General features: G+C 39.3%; 1 protein-coding gene across 1 annotated transcript in view; it reads left to right on the plus strand.

The window, feature by feature from the left end:
- Window positions 1–19703, plus strand: part of LOC107712307 (vascular endothelial growth factor receptor 3) — a 63952-nt gene that overhangs the window by 37225 nt on the left and 7024 nt on the right. The window contains exons 7-21 of the mRNA XM_016517524.1: window positions 542–713; window positions 1141–1258; window positions 1596–1771; window positions 5896–6061; window positions 8370–8496; window positions 9105–9213; window positions 11719–12060; window positions 13240–13386; window positions 15566–15697; window positions 16310–16416; window positions 16698–16833; window positions 17959–18063; window positions 18171–18284; window positions 18636–18724; window positions 18835–18952. Coding sequence (XP_016373010.1) covers window positions 542–713; window positions 1141–1258; window positions 1596–1771; window positions 5896–6061; window positions 8370–8496; window positions 9105–9213; window positions 11719–12060; window positions 13240–13386; window positions 15566–15697; window positions 16310–16416; window positions 16698–16833; window positions 17959–18063; window positions 18171–18284; window positions 18636–18724; window positions 18835–18952 — 2158 coding nt within the window. The remainder of the gene's footprint in view (window positions 1–541; window positions 714–1140; window positions 1259–1595; window positions 1772–5895; window positions 6062–8369; window positions 8497–9104; window positions 9214–11718; window positions 12061–13239; window positions 13387–15565; window positions 15698–16309; window positions 16417–16697; window positions 16834–17958; window positions 18064–18170; window positions 18285–18635; window positions 18725–18834; window positions 18953–19703) is intronic.

Here is a 19703-nt window from a genome sequence, read left to right on the forward strand (position 1 = left end):
GAGTCATGCAATTCATGTTCAGGTCACATTTTGCCTAAAAAAGTATATTTTGCATAAAGAAAATAAAGCCTATTTTTATTTCTGGTTGTATTTTATTTTATTTTATTTTGTGTGTGTGTGTGTGTGTGTGTGTGTTTGTTTGTTTGTTTTTTGCATTGTGTATAAGTACTTCTTTAGAATTGTCTATATAATGCATTTTTATGCATTAAAAATAAAATGTTAAGTCGGCATAAATATTGGCACAATGCAAAAAAATTTCAATGTTAGAAAAAATGGGCTCCAATTTCTTATATTTTATATATTCATATCTTATATTACATATATTTATAATATATTTCTTATATTTTGCGTAGACCTCACTGTGCCAGTATAACTCACAATGATCTGTGACTGTGGTATAGTCGTTCTAGTGACCTTTCAAAATGAGGGAAAAGCTAGTTATGTGGTATTTTAATTGGTGACATTTCAAATACCAAGTGTACACAATAAGTACACAAAAGGCAGACCACTAATCAGATATTTTTTGGCATTGTGCGGACAGGAGAGCAGACTGGCGAGTTTTCAATCTGTGCGTAACATCCTGGACAAAGCCACGGAAGCCTCTAGTATCCTCACAATCCGAAACGTTCACGTGGATGATAGCGGTTACTACACCTGCTCTGCCAGTAGTGTGGAGGTGAAACGAGAGCTTACTACTGTAGTCTTAGTTCACGGTAGGTAACAAAATAACTACGCCTGTACTACTATAAATTGAAATATTATAATATATAGTTCAATCATGACAACTCTCGGAACATTTTAGCATGGTGATGGATATGACAATGTTAATGTATTTGGTCTGGGCGGAACAGATCTGCTACGCTGCTGCTGAATTGCTGCTGCTGTTGGTTATTGCTGTAGTTGTAGATTATTGCTGCTGCTGCAAGCAAGTACAGGAACTTGCTACTGCCAATGCATATGGCGATACGGTGCCATGAGTATTTAAGACATACTGCTGCTGCACAAATAGCATATAAAATAACCCGTAGCAGATCTACCCCGTCAGAATGCGCCATCTAGAGTTTCATGACTGAATTATACATTTAAACACAAACCGTAAATTACTGCTAATGGAACAGCTCTTCTTCCATAATTCCACAGAGAAACCTTTCATCAGCTTGGACTTCAGGAATGGATCAGTTATAGAGGCAAAAGAAGGACAAAAATCTGTCTGGCTGCCTGTGAAAGTGTCAGCGTACCCCTTACCAGAAACACAATGGTAAAAAAGTCAACATACATGAGCAACTTGTGAACCCTGTGTTTGCCATATAATCTGAATGTATTTTTTATATCATGTAATCGGTCATCAAATTACATCACCTTGCTCCACTTCTGAAACAGCTTTGGCTGACCACCAGGCCCTCAAATAGAGACGTTTTACCATCCAATAAATCCTTAAAGGATCAAATCAAGTGCCATCCTATATTTTTCTTCTTGATGAACGTCACATTATGGAAACAAAATGTCATGGACACGTTTCATCTTTAAAAATAGTCATGAATGTGCATATACTTATCCAAACACTATAATGTTGTAAATCATCTATATGTGTGCAGGTATAAGAATGGCAAACTGATCACCAGACGGCCAGAGTTCAGCCGGTTTAGGGTCCAGCAGCATGCTTTGGAGATCAGGGAGGTGTGTAAGCAGGATGCTGGAGAATACACTCTGGTCCTGAAAAACACACGTGCAGCTCTGGAGAAAAGACTCAACTTTACTCTCATAGTCAATGGTAACTCTTTCAATGATGCTTATATGAAATATCTGCAGTTTTGTATTAGGTTGATCCATTATCAAATAGAAATCAGGGTTGCTGTACCTTGGTGGTTAAAAATCTAAGCTGGAAACCGAAAGATTATAGGTGTAGTATAATGATGATTCATCAAGTGAATGAAGATGAAAAATAACACATGAAAAACCTTATTGGATATGCATTTTTCTTTTCCTGCACTAGCATAAGGATGGCAGGTGAAAGCTAAAAAGCATGGACTAAAATTTTAAGACATCATGGCTGTGATCGCTTTATAGATACACTACCGGTCAAAGGTTTGGAATCATTAACATGATTCCACAGGTTTTAGAAAGAAGTCTCGTTGATACAAAATACAGTAAAAACAGTGATAATGCAAATTAATATAGCAATTTAAAAGAACTGTTTAGATCTGATAGTTAGTAGTTCATGTTAGCTCAGGTACATTACATAATAGTAACAATTACAGATTTTAATAATGTATTAGTAAATTAAAAGCGTATAGTAAATGTTGAAATTAACGTGAACTATGATTAATAACTGCTTAATTAGTAAGTTTTTATTGCTGGTTCATGTTAACTAATTTAATTCACTAATGCTGACAAATGGAAACTTATTCTAAAGTCTTATAGTGATATTTGTCTTACATTTCTTGATTTGCATGGTTAGTTCCTCCTCAGATCCATGAGAAGGAGGCAGCAACACCTACTAACCCCTACAGGAGGAGCAGTCGACAGACGCTCACCTGCACCGCCACCGGGACCCCTCCTGTCACCATCACCTGGCAGTGGAGGCCGTGGAGCCCCTGCAGTCTCAATAGCACCCGCAGAACCTTGTAAGAGACCAGAGGATCGACTCGTCACATCTGACATGCTATCTGAATCGTGTTGAAAACCTCTGCCGGTCAAGAATTCATGTCGTTGGGCTGAGAATTTACATTTGCATTTATGCATTTAGCAGGCGCTTTCATCCAAAGTGATTGTTGCGAGGTTAAGAGGTTCTCCAAACATCTCAAGTCTCAGGATATTGCCGCTCTGAAGGCATTGCGCTCCCAGTGTCAGCACTGGATCAGTGGGAGTATTAGTTGATCTGGCGAAGCTGTCGAAATCACTATCGAATGTTGAACGCCAGCGCTTGCGGTTCACGTTGAGTTCAGAGTGGATAGTCTTTGTCCCTTTTGGCGACGTGCCCACAGTCTCTTACTGGTCAGAGACGCTCTTTCCCGTGTTTTCAGAAGCCTTGTTTATTTTTGCTGCAGTAAAGGCTGAGTGGGCGGCGTGGTGGCAGCTTTTCTTCCTTGTTGACTGGAGATAAGGCAGCTGGGGAAGGTGGGGAGGTTAGGAGAGCATTAGGGATATTTATAGTGTTCAGCTTGGAGAGAGCACAGTGTGAAGGACAGAGGCCTGTCGTCTAAACAACAGGAAACACAGAGACAGAGGCATTTAAGCATCCTCTGACCCTGAAAGAGGACTGCTTGGATCTTCTCTGTGGTTTGAGTTGCTTCTAGAGTCCAGGTTGGAGGGAATGAGCTACGGGCGGCAGCTGAATCATTCAGACAGGTCCAGAGAGAGCCGGAGGCGAACCGCAATTCCCATCTCACAGCTGAGGCCTAGAGTCCTTGATCACACTCAGACCAGCACTCAGAGTGCATTATATATTTATCAGCAGTTATTATTTCTCGATATCAGGCTATGAGTTCCACTCTAAGGGTGTAGATATTAGCACCGTTCCAAAACCAAGTGAGCCGCCTACCTATTATATATTCATATCTTATATTACATATATTTATAATATATTTCTTATATTTTGCGTAGACCTCACTGTGCCAGTATAACTCACAATGATCTGTGACTGTGGTATAGTCGTTCTAGTGACCTTTCAAAATGAGGGAAAAGCTAGTTATGTGGTATTTTAATTGGTGACATTTCAAATACCAAGTGTACACAATAAGTACACAAAAGGCAGACCACTAATCAGATATTTTTTGGCATTGTGCGGACAGGAGAGCAGACTGGCGAGTTTTCAATCTGTGCGTAACATCCTGGACAAAGCCACGGAAGCCTCTAGTATCCTCACAATCCGAAACGTTCACGTGGATGATAGCGGTTACTACACCTGCTCTGCCAGTAGTGTGGAGGTGAAACGAGAGCTTACTACTGTAGTCTTAGTTCACGGTAGGTAACAAAATAACTACGCCTGTACTACTATAAATTGAAATATTATAATATATAGTTCAATCATGACAACTCTCGGAACATTTTAGCATGGTGATGGATATGACAATGTTAATGTATTTGGTCTTGGCGGAACAGATCTGCTACGCTGCTGCTGAATTGCTGCTGCTGTTGGTTATTGCTGTAGTTGTAGATTATTGCTGCTGCTGCAAGCAAGTACAGGAACTTGCTACTGCCAATGCATATGGCGATACGGTGCCATGAGTATTTAAGACATACTGCTGCTGCACAAATAGCATATAAAATAACCCCGTAGCAGATCTATACAGGTGGAGCTGGGGAAGGTGGAGGGTTTCAGAGAACTCTAAAAGCGCGCTGCAGGAATCTCAAGTGAATGCTAGCCAGCCATATAAATGCAAGGCAGTAAGCTCATTGGCTGCATATGCAGCATGAACCAATCAGCTTGTGCCAAGTTGTTTAACTCTCTGAATATCATCAGTTACGTTAACACCCCGTCAGAATGCGCCATCTAGAGTTTCATGACTGAATTATACATTTAAACACAAACCGTAAATTACTGCTAATGGAACAGCTCTTCTTCCATAATTCCACAGAGAAACCTTTCATCAGCTTGGACTTCAGGAATGGATCAGTTATAGAGGCAAAAGAAGGACAAAAATCTGTCTGGCTGCCTGTGAAAGTGTCAGCGTACCCCTTACCAGAAACACAATGGTAAAAAAGTCAACATACATGAGCAACTTGTGAACCCTGTGTTTGCCATATAATCTGAATGTATTTTTTATATCATGTAATCGGTCATCAAATTACATCACCTTGCTCCACTTCTGAAACAGCTTTGGCTGACCACCAGGCCCTCAAATAGAGACGTTTTACCATCCAATAAATCCTTAAAGGATCAAATCAAGTGCCATCCTATATTTTTCTTCATGTTGAATGTCCTGTCTTGGAAACAAAATGTCATGGACACGTTTCATCTTTAAAAATAGTCATGAATGTGCATATACTTATCCAAACACTATAATGTTGTAAATCATCTATATGTGTGCAGGTATAAGAATGGCAAACTGATCACCAGACGGCCAGAGTTCAGCCGGTTTAGGGTCCAGCAGCATGCTTTGGAGATCAGGGAGGTGTGTAAGCAGGATGCTGGAGAATACACTCTGGTCCTGAAAAACACACGTGCAGCTCTGGAGAAAAGACTCAACTTTACTCTCATAGTCAATGGTAACTCTTTCAATGATGCTTATATGAAATATCTGCAGTTTTGTATTAGGTTGATCCATTATCAAATAGAAATCAGGGTTGCTGTACCTTGGTGGTTAAAAATCTAAGCTGGAAACCGAAAGATTATAGGTGTAGTATAATGATGATTCATCAAGTGAATGAAGATGAAAAATAACACATGAAAAACCTTATTGGATATGCATTTTTCTTTTCCTGCACTAGCATAAGGATGGCAGGTGAAAGCTAAAAAGCATGGACTAAAATTTTAAGACATCATGGCTGTGGTCGCTTTATAGATACACTACCGGTCAAAGGTTTGGAATCATTAACATGATTCCACAGGTTTTAGAAAGAAGTCTCGTTGATACAAAATACAGTAAAAACAGTGATAATGCAAATTAATATAGCAATTTAAAAGAACTGTTTAGATCTGATAGTTAGTAGTTCATGTTAGCTCAGGTACATTACATAATAGTAACAATTACAGATTTTAATAATGTATTAGTAAATTAAAAGCGTATAGTAAATGTTGAAATTAACGTGAACTATGATTAATAACTGCTTAATTAGTAAGTTTTTATTGCTGGTTCATGTTAACTAATTTAATTCACTAATGCTGACAAATGGAAACTTATTCTAAAGTCTTATAGTGATATTTGTCTTACATTTCTTGATTTGCATGGTTAGTTCCTCCTCAGATCCATGAGAAGGAGGCAGCAACACCTACTAACCCCTACAGGAGGAGCAGTCGACAGACGCTCACCTGCACCGCCACCGGGACCCCTCCAGCCACCATCACCTGGCAGTGGAGGCCGTGGAGCCCCTGCGGTCTCAACAGCACACGCAGAACCCTGTAAGAAACCACTGGATCGAAACGCCACATCTGACACGTTTTCTGAATCATGCTAAAAACCTCTGCCTGTCAAGAATTCATGTCGTAGGGCTGAGAATATACATTTGTATTTATGCTTTTAGCAGGCGCTTTCATCCAAAGTGACTGTTGAGAGGTTAAGAGGTGCTCCAAACATCTCAGGTCTCAGGATGTTGCCGCTCTGAAGGGATTGCGCTCCCAGTGTCAGCACTGGATCAGTGGGAGTATTAGTTGATCTGGCGAAGCTGTCGAAATCACTATCGAATGTTGAACGCCAGCGCTTGCGGTTCACGTTGAGTTCAGAGTGGATCGTTTTTGTCCCTTTTGGCGATGTGCCCACAGTCTCTTACTGGTCGGAGATGCTCTTTCCCGTGTTTTCAGAAGCCTTGTTTATTTTTGCTGCAGTAAAGGCTGAGTGGGCGGCGTGGTGGCAGCTTTTCTTCCTTGTTGACTGGAGATAAGGCAGCTGGGGAAGGTGGGGAGGTTAGGAGAGCATTAGGGATATTTATAGTGTTCAGCTTGGAGAGAGCACAGTGTGAAGGACAGAGGCCTGTCGTCTAAACAACAGGAAACACAGAGACAGAGGCATTTAAGCATCCTCTGGCCCTGAAAGAGGACGCCTTGGATCTTCTCTGTGGTTTGAGTCGCTTCTAGAGTCCGGGTCGGAGGGACTGCGCTACGGGCAGCAGCTGAATCATTCAGACAGGTCCAGAGAGAGCCGGAGGCGAACCGCAATTCCCATCTCACAGCTGAGGCCTAGAGTCCTTGATCACACTCAGACCAGCACTCAGAGTGCATTATATATTTATCAGCAGTTATTATTTCTTGATATCAGGCTGTGAGTTCCACTCTGAGGGTGTAGATATTAGCACCATTCCAAAACCAAGTGAGCCGCCTACCTATACAGTCTTTAAAGCAATATATGGCTAATTCACAGCTGGCATGGTGGGATTTTAATAAAAGTTGGCTCTGCAGTTGGCTATGCAATCTATGCCCTAAGCAGTTTTTTTTTTTTTTTTTTGGTGCTACATGACTCAAGCCAACTTTGCGTGAGTGGAAAGTTATCGTGCTTGGTGTTAAAAGGTAGGTTCGCAAATTTACAGTATGTGTAAATAACAATTCTAAGTCCACACCACAGCTATAACCTTAATGACACTGAGGAACGATATTGTCGGAATCGCTTATAGAATGATCTTCAAACATTGACAGCCAATCAGAATCAAAATATTGAACATTTAAGGCAGCAGAAGACAACACTTCAGTGCGCACTTATAATGAACAGAACTTTATCATCTGTTGGTGTGAACAGTAATATAGATATCTTTTATCACTAATATAGTTAGCAGTGTATGTCCATAATGCATTGCTACTAGCTGAATGAATGCAATCATAGAAGATTGCGAAGAGGTCAGGAGATATTATAAATATGCTGCTTTTTAAGATACCTTCTTAAGACAGCACTGCGAGTATCCTTGGCAGAAAAGGCAATCCAAGAATGCACTGCTCAGTGAAAAAAATGATCCAAGATGGCAAGACAAGTCAAAAAATATGTTTTAAATATTGTAAACAGGCTATATTTATTTTATTACTGTATTCCAATACTGTATATGTACCTTGGATACATATTTTTGTTCAGAGCAGTGCATTCTGGAATTGCCTTCTTTTCAAAGGAGCACACGCTAATTGGGAAAAATAATCATTTTTAATTTGATTAAACTGTATAATTTTTTTTCTATATACTATACTTTATAAAAAATATATTTATGACATCTCTTGCCAGTTTGGAAGTTTATTTTATTATTTCACTGCCTTATATTGTGTGTAAGGTTGGGATGATTCTAAGGGCCCTGATCAGATTGGGAGCCCCCTGGAATGTGATTTCATTCGATACTATTTTCAATCAAGCCTTGTGTCATGACGTGCTGTATGATGCCTTAAAATGCTTTCTAGGTAGACTGCTAACTAGGTTTTGCAACAGACCCACTGTGTTAATTCTTTGAAATGGTTTAAAGGCTAACGCTTGTGTGTGGCCTTCATTTGTCGTTCCTTACTTAGCTCTCATCACACACAGGAAGACAGACGCATCTAAAAGCTCTTCCTGGTGTGGGAACTGTCAATGTGCGCATCCTGCATCTGATATTCCCGCTCTCCCGCCCTCCTTCTCATTCCCACACACACGTTAGGGAGTAATATTCTTAGAGTTTATAAATGCAGTGACACTGATGTTTTGTCCACAGACATTTTGTAAACATGTTCAGTGGTATTCATAGTTGTGTTTATATTTTCACAGGGGTCGAAGGGGTCAACGAGACAAGATTCCTGTCTGTCAAAACTGGATCGGTTTGGATCCTGAACACGCTGTCAATCCTATCGAGAGTATTGAAATTTTGACTGAGATGGTGGATGGGAAAGAAAAGGTTCACTTCCTGTTTGAATTATTCTTATTTCCTGAAGGTTTCCCTTGAATGTCTGAACCAAATTTATGTGCCCGCAACCTGAACCCTGAGTGTTTTATGTGCCACCAGATATCCGAAACTTGACATCTAGGGTGAGGGAGGTGGTGGGGGCGAATGCGTTACAATTTCCACTTTCGAAATATTTAAACACATCTTCCAGTTCTTGCTTCCTGGATGGAGAGGGAATAAACACACATTAACACAGCACTCTCTTCCTGTTTTCTGTCACACCTGTGAGGTTATTTCCTGTGTGTGACCCTGGGAATAGGAGTGACAGGGGAAAGAGAGACTAATACAGTATAAAGCTTAAAGGGATAGTTCACCAAAAAGTAAAAATTCTGTCATTATTTATTTACTCTTACTGTATTTCATTCTGAACCTCTTTCTTCTGTTGAGCACAAAAGGAGATTGAACCCCACTGGCTTATTTTTCAAAACATCTTCTTTTGTGTTGCACAGAAGGCAGTCTATACAGGTTTGTAACAACAACGTAAGGAAATAATGACAGAATTGCCTGTGATCCAAATGAAAACAAGTCAGTCTTTGAAATGGCTTCTGTTGTTTCCACAGACTGTCAGCCGTTTGGTTATTCAGAGCGCCAATGTGTCAGCTATGTACAAGTGCTCGGCAGAGAACAAAGTGGGAAGAGATGAACGACTGATCTATTTCTACGTGACCAGTGAGTTTCACCAACACTTTTGTGCCAAACAAAGCTATGTGGATTTTCAATAGACACAGCTTCCTGATGGACCAAATTAAATCCTGCCCTACATTTTTTCTTGTTTAAGAAGCTGTTTCACTCGGATATACTTCACAATAGGGAAGAAAAGATGATCACAACTTCAGTTTCATGAAAACTTTAACCCTGAGTATTAAAGGGGTCATATGATGTTGCTAAAAAGAACATTATTTTGTGTATTTGGTGTAATGAAATGGGATTTATACTGTCTTTTTACACGTTGCTCTAATCTCCCAGGAAACAGTCCTCCATAAAATGCGCTGCACACATCTGAATATTTGGGTTGAACTGTTCTGGAACAGTGTTGTAAATACAACTTAACCACTGATTTCTAGTCGTGTCCTCTTTTGGAAGACCAAACAAAGTAGTTTCGCTTTCACAACGAATCACACAGCGTCTTCACGACATGGCGGCGGCAGCAACAATACTACAGCGAGAATAAAAGTTACGCCTTCTTTCTTTGCGTCAACATTTGGGCGGCGTTATGCAAATCTTCCCACATAGTGAGGTAGATATGTGGGGGCGTGTTAGAACGAGGCGTTTTAGGGGGGCGTGGCTGACTCTTAACTTTTATAAAGAATATCTCTTTGGTTTTGAGACTTTAGTCTTTGCAACTTTACAGATCTTCTTTATGCACCAAGAGCTTGTAACACTCCAAAGAGAAAGGAACAATTGAAATCACATCATACGACCCCTTTAACCATAAACTATAAAAAATGCTGTGTTATTTAGAGTAAAAAACAGCAGCTGTGGTAGCCAGAATTTTACTGTAAAAAATACGGAAGCAAAATTTGAAGTTATATAGATTGATAAATAACAGTAAACAGTAAAAAAAAACATAATTCGTGACCTGAAATAATGTAAATATATCAAATGACTAAAATCTGTTTAAAATCGGTTACCCTTGTAATATACTGACAACCACCTTAAAAAACATTCAAAACATTCTCAAAAACCTAACCTTTCATTGAAGTAAAACAATTGAAAATGTGGGGAAAATCTCATTATAAAATAAATGTTTTTCTCTAATACATGTTGGCCACAATTATTGGCACCCTAACTCTGAGTCTTCTCCTATGATGCCTGATGAGTTTGGAGAACACCTGACAGGAGATCAGAGACCACTCTTCCATACAGACCCTCCTCTTAAGTTTTCCATAGGGTTCAGGTCAGGGGACTGGAATAGCCATGGCAGAACTTTTTTTGTTGAACCCATTTTTTGTTGATTTTGATGTTTATTTTGGACTATTGTCTTAATGCAAGATCCAACCATGGCCCATTATAGGATTTCTCAGGTTTTAATTTTTTTATCTGTTGACTCAACTATTTTCTCCAATTCTCCAGTTGGAAATGGGAATTTTTGTACAGCCACTTTAGCCACTCTATTTTGTGAAGCACAACAATCTTTTGCTGCACATTAGAACTATATTCTTTGGTTTTACTTACTGATGTATTATTAAGAGAATTTATCCTTTGTGTTCCCTCATATTTATAGTAATATGAAACAGGAAGCCAAGGCTGGACAATTTCATGTTCTTAAGCATGCTAAAAATTGTAAATCTGAATGGGTATATACTTCAATATATTTTACTCATAATAATTTCTAGGGGTACCAATATTTGTGACCAACGTGTATTAGAGAAACACATTTATTTAGTTTGTTGCAACCACCAAAGCAAACCAACTTAAGCTCAGGAAGAATCAAAGACATTATTTCCCCCCAAACTTAATTTTTCTTATTTTTTTCACGTTGTGGTTCAGGGCTTCCATACTTCTTTAACTGGGTATGCGAACTAATTCATCAGATATGATAAGAAACATCATGGCAGGTGTTGATTCAAAAGTAGGGATGTTGCCACACACACACACACACACACACACACACACACACACACCACACATCAGTTTTACACTTTTACACATTAGTTTTATATTAAATACAATGCCGTAATCGAGATCTGGCAGCATTTTTTTACATTTGGCCGAGCAGTTTTCTTGCGCATTAAAATCACCCACATGCTAACAAACCAATGAGACCAAAGAACAATAATCATAATACGTAGCGATACATAGATGCATAGTGCCAAAGCTGCTGTGCATCCATTTAACAAGTTTTTACTGTAGCATTTTTCAGTTATTTACCATTAAAATTAAAATGTTCCTGTGGCTCAGTGGTAGAGCATTGCATTAGCAGCGCAAAAGGTCGTGGGTTCGATTCCCAGGGAACACACATACTGGTAAAAAATGTATAGCCTGAATGCACTGGAAGTCACTTGCGTCTGCTAAACGCATAAATTAAATTAGAAATTTAAATTACCTAAATAAAAATCAAAAATGATTATTTTAGAGTGTACAGACAGAGACATGAATACCTTAAGTTGTGTGGTTTATCCAGGAGATGTGTGCCATTATTTTTCTTATTATTCATGTTAATTTTCTATTCAGCTATCCCAGAAGGTTTCGGGATAGAGATGGAGCCCTCGGAGGATCCGCTTGAGCAGGACCTGGTACGGTTGAAGTGTAATGCAGATAATTACACCTATGAGAACCTGCGGTGGTACCGTCTGGACCCGCAAGCTGTTCCTCCAGAGCTGGACTGCAAGAGTCTGCACCAGTACGCCGAGTCTCTGGGGGGGAAGCTATCGTTCCAGACCACCAGCAACAACTGGGTGCTGGAGCTCACCATTACCAACATCCAGCTACAGGACGAGGGAAACTACGTGTGTGAGGTGCAGAACCGGCGCAGTGGAGAGAAACATTGCCACCGCACGTACATCCCAGTCAAAGGTGAAGGTCATTCATTGATCAATTTTATAGACTGGCTTGTTCTGTAAGTCAAGGGACCTACTTTCAAAACCTAGTGAGTGGTCTTGCAGTCAGCATGCTGTTTGATACTTATTTTCACCTTTATTTATATAGTGCTTTTAACAATACAGATTGTGTCAAAGCAACTTTACAGTATTAAATAGGAAAATAGTGTGTCAATAATGCAAAATGACAATAGTAAACACTCAATTTTCAGATAAAGGCAGTTCATCATTGAATTCAGTGATGTCATTATCCAGCTCAGTTCAGTTTAAATAGTATCTGTGCAATCAAGTCAATGATATCGCTGGATATTAAGTGTCCCTAACTAAGCAAGCCAGAGGCGACAGCGGCAAGGAACCAAAACTCCATCGGTGACAGAATGGAGAAAAAACCTTGGGAGAAACCAGGCTCAGTCGGGGGGCCAGTTCTCCTCTGACCAGACAAAACCAGCAGTTCAATTCCAGGCTGCAGCAAAGTCACATTGTGCAGAGGACTCCCGGTGGCCGTCTAGGAGACATGGTCTTCACTGGGGATCTGTCTCTGCGTTTCATCTAGTTGTCCTGGTCTTCGCTGACTTTCAGGGCTGTAGAGGTCCTTTCTAGGTCCTGATCCACCATCTGGTCTGGATACGTACTGGATCCGGGTGACTGCAGTGACCATCTGATCTGGATACATACTGGATCTGGTGGCTACGGTGACCTCAGAATAAGAAAGAAACAGACTAATATTAGTGTAGATGCCATTCTTCTAACGATGTAGCAAGTACATTGGGTGTTATGGGAAATGTAAGTGTAACTTATATAGAAAGCTAACTTCTAAGGTAGCATCCTTAGAAGTAAGGATAGAAATAAGTACATTTACAATTAATGAAACAAGATATCTTCAGGATTCCTTAAAAAATATTGTCTCATTAGGTTTTGGAACAGAGGTTGAATGTGGATTTTGTATATTTGACTTTTCATTGTCCACTGATAAGGCTGTCTGTACATTTTGAACCAGATACATCTCTTTTAATCATGCGGGACTGTTATTGCCCAATGTCAAAAATGGCCAGTATGTTTAAAACGTGTCTATATGTCACCGTCACTACAAATGATTAGCAATGAAGATCTAACCAAAACTAAAGGCATATTCTCTCTCTCCCTGTGTCCGTTCCAGCATTGGAGGCACCACGATACCGTAACAACCCCACCAATCAGACGGTGAATGTGAGCGAGTCGCTGCAGATGGAGTGTGATGTCGAGGGCACACCCTCTCCCCAGCTATCCTGGTTTAAAGATAACCAACCCCTCCATCAGATATCAGGTTAGTCATTCATGGCTGTCCTTCTCCAACGTTATTAGGGGTGTTGGACCCACTTATGTGTCTTTAACTACTATGTCCTAACATTTAAATCAATCATTTGATACAGTGTACTTACTGTGTACATACATGTTTTACATTGGTCTATATTTAAAAAAAAAAAACTTGCATGGATGTCTGTGATTAATATCTGTAATTACATCTATAATTACAGTGTTACCCTACCCCTACCCCGTAACCCACTGATAAACCTAACCATATACCAGCCAGCAGCACATATACTATTTCTTAAACATAACAATGAAATAGCAAAAAATTAATTCCCAAAAATATTTGTAAAGGCCTGAATATCATAGAGACATTGATGGTGGGTTCTTTTGAACTGGGCCATTAGCAACCTTTTAAAAAAAATTATAACCTAAAAATGGTCACATCCATATGAACTGTTTTATTTAAAAAGTTTTTATAAAAAAATATAATTTAACATCACCGAATCAACCTAAATAAAATATATATCAACAAACTCATTTCATTAAATCAGGTAGAAATAGCTGTTTCATGTAATGATTACTGCTTACCACAGTGTAGAAAACATTTAGCATCACCCTACTATCCCAAACATGTTACAGCTGCATAGCGATGCACTAAACATTCAGAATACCCTAGCAACCGCATATCAATGACCTGGCAACCACCCAGGACACCACTGCGGCAATGAGTTTAGCAATGGCAAACTCTCACATTTTCTAGAGAAAAGTCTAAAAATCTTGTTTAATTTGAGGGACCTCCTACTTTGAGTTTGACAGGATATGTGAAGTAATAGGTATAGATTTAGGCATGAAGATATAGCATTGTCCGCTTCAAATTTACACTAAATTTACACAGTTTGATTTCCTTTCCATTTGATTTCCTCTCCATTTCTCTGCATGTTGTTTAGCCGTCTTCAAATTAACATTTGAAGCTTCTCCAAAACAATTCCATTACAGATTACATTTTACTCACCACAGCAATCCCCTCTAGCTTAGCACATTTGAATAGGAACACCTTTATTCATGAGCACATACTAACACACACACAATTGAGTTCTGGTACTGGTAAAAGCACTCCATTCATGCTAATGTACTGGAGATCTGTTGGATTGGAAGTTGGATAGGCCACTGGACTGCAGTATAGTAGTATATCGTGAATAGCTGGAACAAAACAAAACAAAAACCACAGCTCTGGGAATGTCTGTGGGTTGCTAGTGGGCTGTAAGTGAATTCACACGCAGTGCATGTACAGTGCTGTTTGTTGATAGGTGTTATGGAGGGGGATATTATATTGGAGTTCAAGCGCTATTAGCAGAAGGTCAATGTGTGACTGGACAATGTGTTAAACATTTTTTTTTCCCAGCCATTTCAATTCATAGCGAAACCACAGACATTTTTTATAGATTGTGACATCCAGTACAGTTCTGATTAAACTTTCAGCACTGTAGCTGCAGCAAGTATCTGATTATTATGTTATAGAAGGGAGGGCAGGCTGCTTTTCCCTGCTTATTGCACTTAGTGTGTCATAGAATGGAAAAGGGCAAGAATCAAAATGCCTATTTCCTATAAACCCTTGCTTTAGGCTATACATCGGATACATTTCAGTTCCACATTTCAGTTTTTCTGCTGTTTTCAACTAGATTAGGGAACACATTCAGTATTAGCTAAGTGTTTTCCCTGAACAAACTCCTAATTTGCTGCATATTAATAATCAGTAAGGTATTTGTTACGTTTAGGTATGTGTAGGATTAAGGGATCTAGAATATGGTCATGCAGAATAAGGCATCAATATGTGCTTTATTAGTACTAATAAACAGCCAGTATAGTAGTAATATGCACGCTAATAAGCAAGTAGTTAATAGTGAGAATTTGTCCTTAAAATAAAGTGTTAAAAAAATATTTTTTATGGCATCAATGCAAAAAAAAAAAAAGGAATCTGGAGCACACAGGGCTAAAAATTCACATTCTTTTTTATTTTCTGAAAGTATTGATGAATGAAGAATATCACAGGTTTTATACCATGATGGATTCTTTTTCTTACAGTTCAGAAAACAGAAAAACATAAGTCAAGAAAGCCATAATAAAAGAGGATGCTGTGCCATAAAGCCATGGCTGGCAGATTGTGTGTTTGACAGTTTTGTGGATGTGTTCAGGGATCCTCCTGCAGGACTCCAATCGGACTCTCAGCATTCAGCGAGTGCGAGAGGAAGACGCCGGTCTGTACACCTGCACAGCCTGCAACCAGAGGGGCTGTGTTCAGTCCTCTGCCACTGTGTCAGTCATCGGTGAGAGCCTCTTGTTTGCGTCAGGTGGTGCTGTAGTATACAGTTCACTCTCCTTACTTCAGGATTGTGCTTTGCCCTTCAATTCACATTATTTAGTTGAACATATACAGTAGGTTCAAGCTTATACACAGACTAACACACACCATACACATTCACACACATCTGTTTTTATATCATAATGAGGGCTTCACCCACTGATGGCTATTCTTAAATATTCTTAATCTAATTTGAATTACTACCCCCTTACCCCACCCTAACTAAAACTAAAAGTTTTGATTTGTAATTAAGCTTGTTTAGTTCCTTTATGAAGATGTGTTTGTTGTGAGGACCCTAACAGACATAGCTCCTTTCTAACCTTCATGCATCTGTTCTTTATCATTGTGTACATAATAAAATGTGTTATATGACAGCTAATATGTAAATTTCCTTTAATAGTAGTATTTGTAAAAAAAAAAAAATATATATATATATATATATATAAAACAAGCAACAAATTTGCAAAACTGCCGAATCTACTACATGTTATTAGAATGAAATCAATTTAGAAGATGTGGACTTTCATATTCGGTTATAAAAGTAAGCTTTAATAGAAAAATGTGTTTTGTCTGCCAGGTTCTGATGACAAGACCAATGTAGAAATAGTGATTCTCATCGGGACGGGAGTCATCGCCATCTTTTTCTGGGTCCTTCTCCTTGTTATCTTCTGCAACGTCAAGCGAGTCAGTACAATGTGTCTCACAATAATAACAGTTCAATACAGCTCTATTCATGAACATAGTGATTCAAGGAACATTATTTAAATCTGCCCATGATGTCAGCAAGGTTTTTCAGTAATAATATGCACTTCCAAACCATATCGGCACTTCAGTGTTGAACACGAGCAGTGGAGTCAGCAATTCTACAACATAATGTGGAGCGCAGCCGCCTCGGGCTCGCTGTTTCTGCTTTCCTATGGGCTGCGGTGTCATCCATCAGTAATTGTTATGATGTTGTCCTGCAGGTGAACCCAGCAGATATCAAGACAGGCTATCTGTCAATCATCATGGACCCGGGGGAAGTGCCGCTTGAGGAGCAGTGTGAATACCTGCCCTACGACTCCAGCCAGTGGGAGATAACCCGAGACAGACTGCGCCTCGGTACTTTCACAGATTGTCCATTTTAAAAACTCTGATATAGGTTTTAAATTGGTCCAAATGAAGAACATTCATGGCTTGGATCCCAGAAGTAAAGCACATTTATGGTCGAGACATTTTCAGGGGAATTTTAATTCAGCATTAGGCTTGACCTGGACTCAGGAATCCTTGTATGATGTGACAAAGGACGGTTCGTGAGGAAACTGCAGAGTTGATGAAAAGCTGATATTTGTATAAAACAAATGTAACTTTAAAATATAGAACTGGGGCTGCTGAATTATTCAAAACAAAACTGAAACAGCGATATATCTTATCAAGTCATGATTATCAAACCCTGACTTTATCAAATCCTGACCTGAATTATCAAAAGGCTGTTAAGTAAAGAAGTACTTGAGAGCGGCTCAGTTCACAGTAAATGCTGCTTCTCCCGAAACTCCAGCTCTGCTGTGAGTTTAACATGCATTTGGGAATGTAATGTGCGCTAGGTTCACTTTGTTTACTTTATTTACAATTGCGTAATTTCCAGCATTTTGGTGGACAGAGGTTTACAGCATTTCACCAAAATTCCACCAAAATAAAAAGGTCAAGGATTTGAATGGTTGAAAGTGAAGAATTTAAGACATAAATATTTGAATGATCATTTGTAGTGTGTGTTGGTTCTTGTGAAGAGTGAACCCAAATGTGAACATCCTTGAAACTAGCTATTTTCATTAGCAGCAGAGTCTTTTTTTTTGTTTGTGTCTCGATGTCTCGGCATGAGCAATATGAGGCATTCAAGTAAGTATTTTATGTTTAAGGGGTTCGGCTGACAAAAAGGTTTGGGAACCCCTGGACTAATACATCATCAGCTTTAGCACATGGATGTTATGCATAGCAGGAAGATCGCTGCATTTTCACTGTGTACAGTTGTTAACCAAGACATTTTGATATCACTTGTTCATTAAATTGCTTTTAATTGGTTCAATTATTTAGAAGTGGTCAGAATTATTCAGTCCTGTTTACTAATAATTTTGAAATGGCACACTATTCAAGTGTACTTTTTGGGACGCATTCTAATCTTGCATGCTATGTATGAAGGATAGTAAAACATTTGTTTTACTAACATTTATTCTTTGTTCATGTTTGCAGGGAAGGTGCTTGGGCATGGAGCTTTCGGGAAGGTGATCGAAGCTTCATTCTTTGGGCATGACAAGAAAACCTGTTCAAACACAGTGGCTGTCAAGATGTTGAAAGGTTCAGTCTTACCCATAAACTACAGTGAATACAGAAACGTCCATTTATATACATAGATCCATATACTTAACGGTGTGTGTGTGTGTGTGTGTGTGTGTGTTTCACAGAGGGAGCCACAGCCAGCGAACACAAAGCTCTGATGTCAGAGCTGAAGATCCTCATTCATATTGGAAACCATCTCAATGTCGTCAACCTTCTTGGAGCATGTACCAAACCCAACGGTATGGCTCTACCATTGTAAAACAGATACCTCTGATTGCTCAATACAGTGATCCAGCTTTGATAAAATACTAATTATAGAAATATTGCATCCTAAGCTACTATTTATATCACTGCAGCACCCAAAGTTTACATGTCAGGGACCATCTTCCAGCAGAATGATACTACTTATAAAATGTACTTACTTTTTTATGTTGACCTGGCCAATATGGCAGTATTTTATGAAAAAAGCCATAGCCTTTCAAACATTACAGTTTGATTGTATCCTTGTAACTCAGTATTGACATAAATCGGTTTGTCTGCTGCATTCTTCTTCTTTCTAAACATCTCTGTTTAACATCTCTGATTGTCAGGTCCTCTCATGGTTATAGTGGAATATTGTAAATATGGAAATCTCTCCAACTTTCTGCGTGCCAAAAGGGAGTTCTTCTTACCATACAGGGTGAGAGAGACGAATAACATGATGATATACATAAGTCCACCCTCTCACAACAGCACTACAACCAGTAATAACTGATATGTAATCTGGTGTAACATGCGTTGTGTTTGCAGGATCGTTCTCCTAAAACCCAGAGTCAGGTGCGACGGATGATAGAAGCGGGTCAGGTCAGCCAGCATGAATGTCAGCCGTCCACCACTTCCAGCATCAACCCTCCGATGCAGTCTCGTGGTAAGAGCACTTAGAGAGCAGAATATATAAAGATCTATAAAGATTATATATTAAATATAAACTGATGTTTAACTGGTGGATATGAGTAGGAAACTCATAATTATGAATAGGAAAGGATCATTTTGACTTTCTGAGTTGGAAGGAGTCATTCGTTTTCAACATGGCAGAAAAGAGTAGGATATGGTACCAGGAGTAAACTAGTTTTTATTCTTTTTTTCTTTTTTGTTTCTACAAAGCACTCGAACATAGTGAAATAAAGCTTTTCAAAACTTTATATCAAATGAGCCAACTGCTTCGCAGAATGATTCACTGTTTGAAAGCACTGGTGACACCTGTTGGTGCAATGAGAACGCAGCCCAAACATACATACAACACCCCTATTACAAACCAGCTGCAAATGTTTTGTTGAAAGTTTAGTTTATTAAAGGGGTGGTTCAGTGTTTTTTTCTAGGCTTGATTGTGTTTATGGGGTGCACTCTAACATGTGTTAATGCTTCGTTTTTTAAAGAACGCATTATTTTTCACATAATTTACCTTTATTCCACACCGCCCTGTCCCTTCTCTGAGAAACGGGGTGATCTTGTCCTGTTTTTATGAAGCCCCTCCCTCAGAAATAGGCGATGGGCTCTGATTGGTTAGCTAGCCCAGTGTGTTGTGATTGGCTAAACCGCCTCTAGTGCGCGTCTAAGCGTCCCGCCCCTCACTTCAGCGGCATAACAGCGTCGTTAATATCGCTTATCAGTTTGAGCCC

Source organism: Sinocyclocheilus rhinocerous, unplaced genomic scaffold, assembly GCF_001515625.1.
Source record: "Sinocyclocheilus rhinocerous isolate Xijiao unplaced genomic scaffold, SAMN03320098_v1.1 scaffold808, whole genome shotgun sequence".
Lineage (NCBI taxonomy): Eukaryota > Metazoa > Chordata > Actinopteri > Cypriniformes > Cyprinidae > Sinocyclocheilus > Sinocyclocheilus rhinocerous.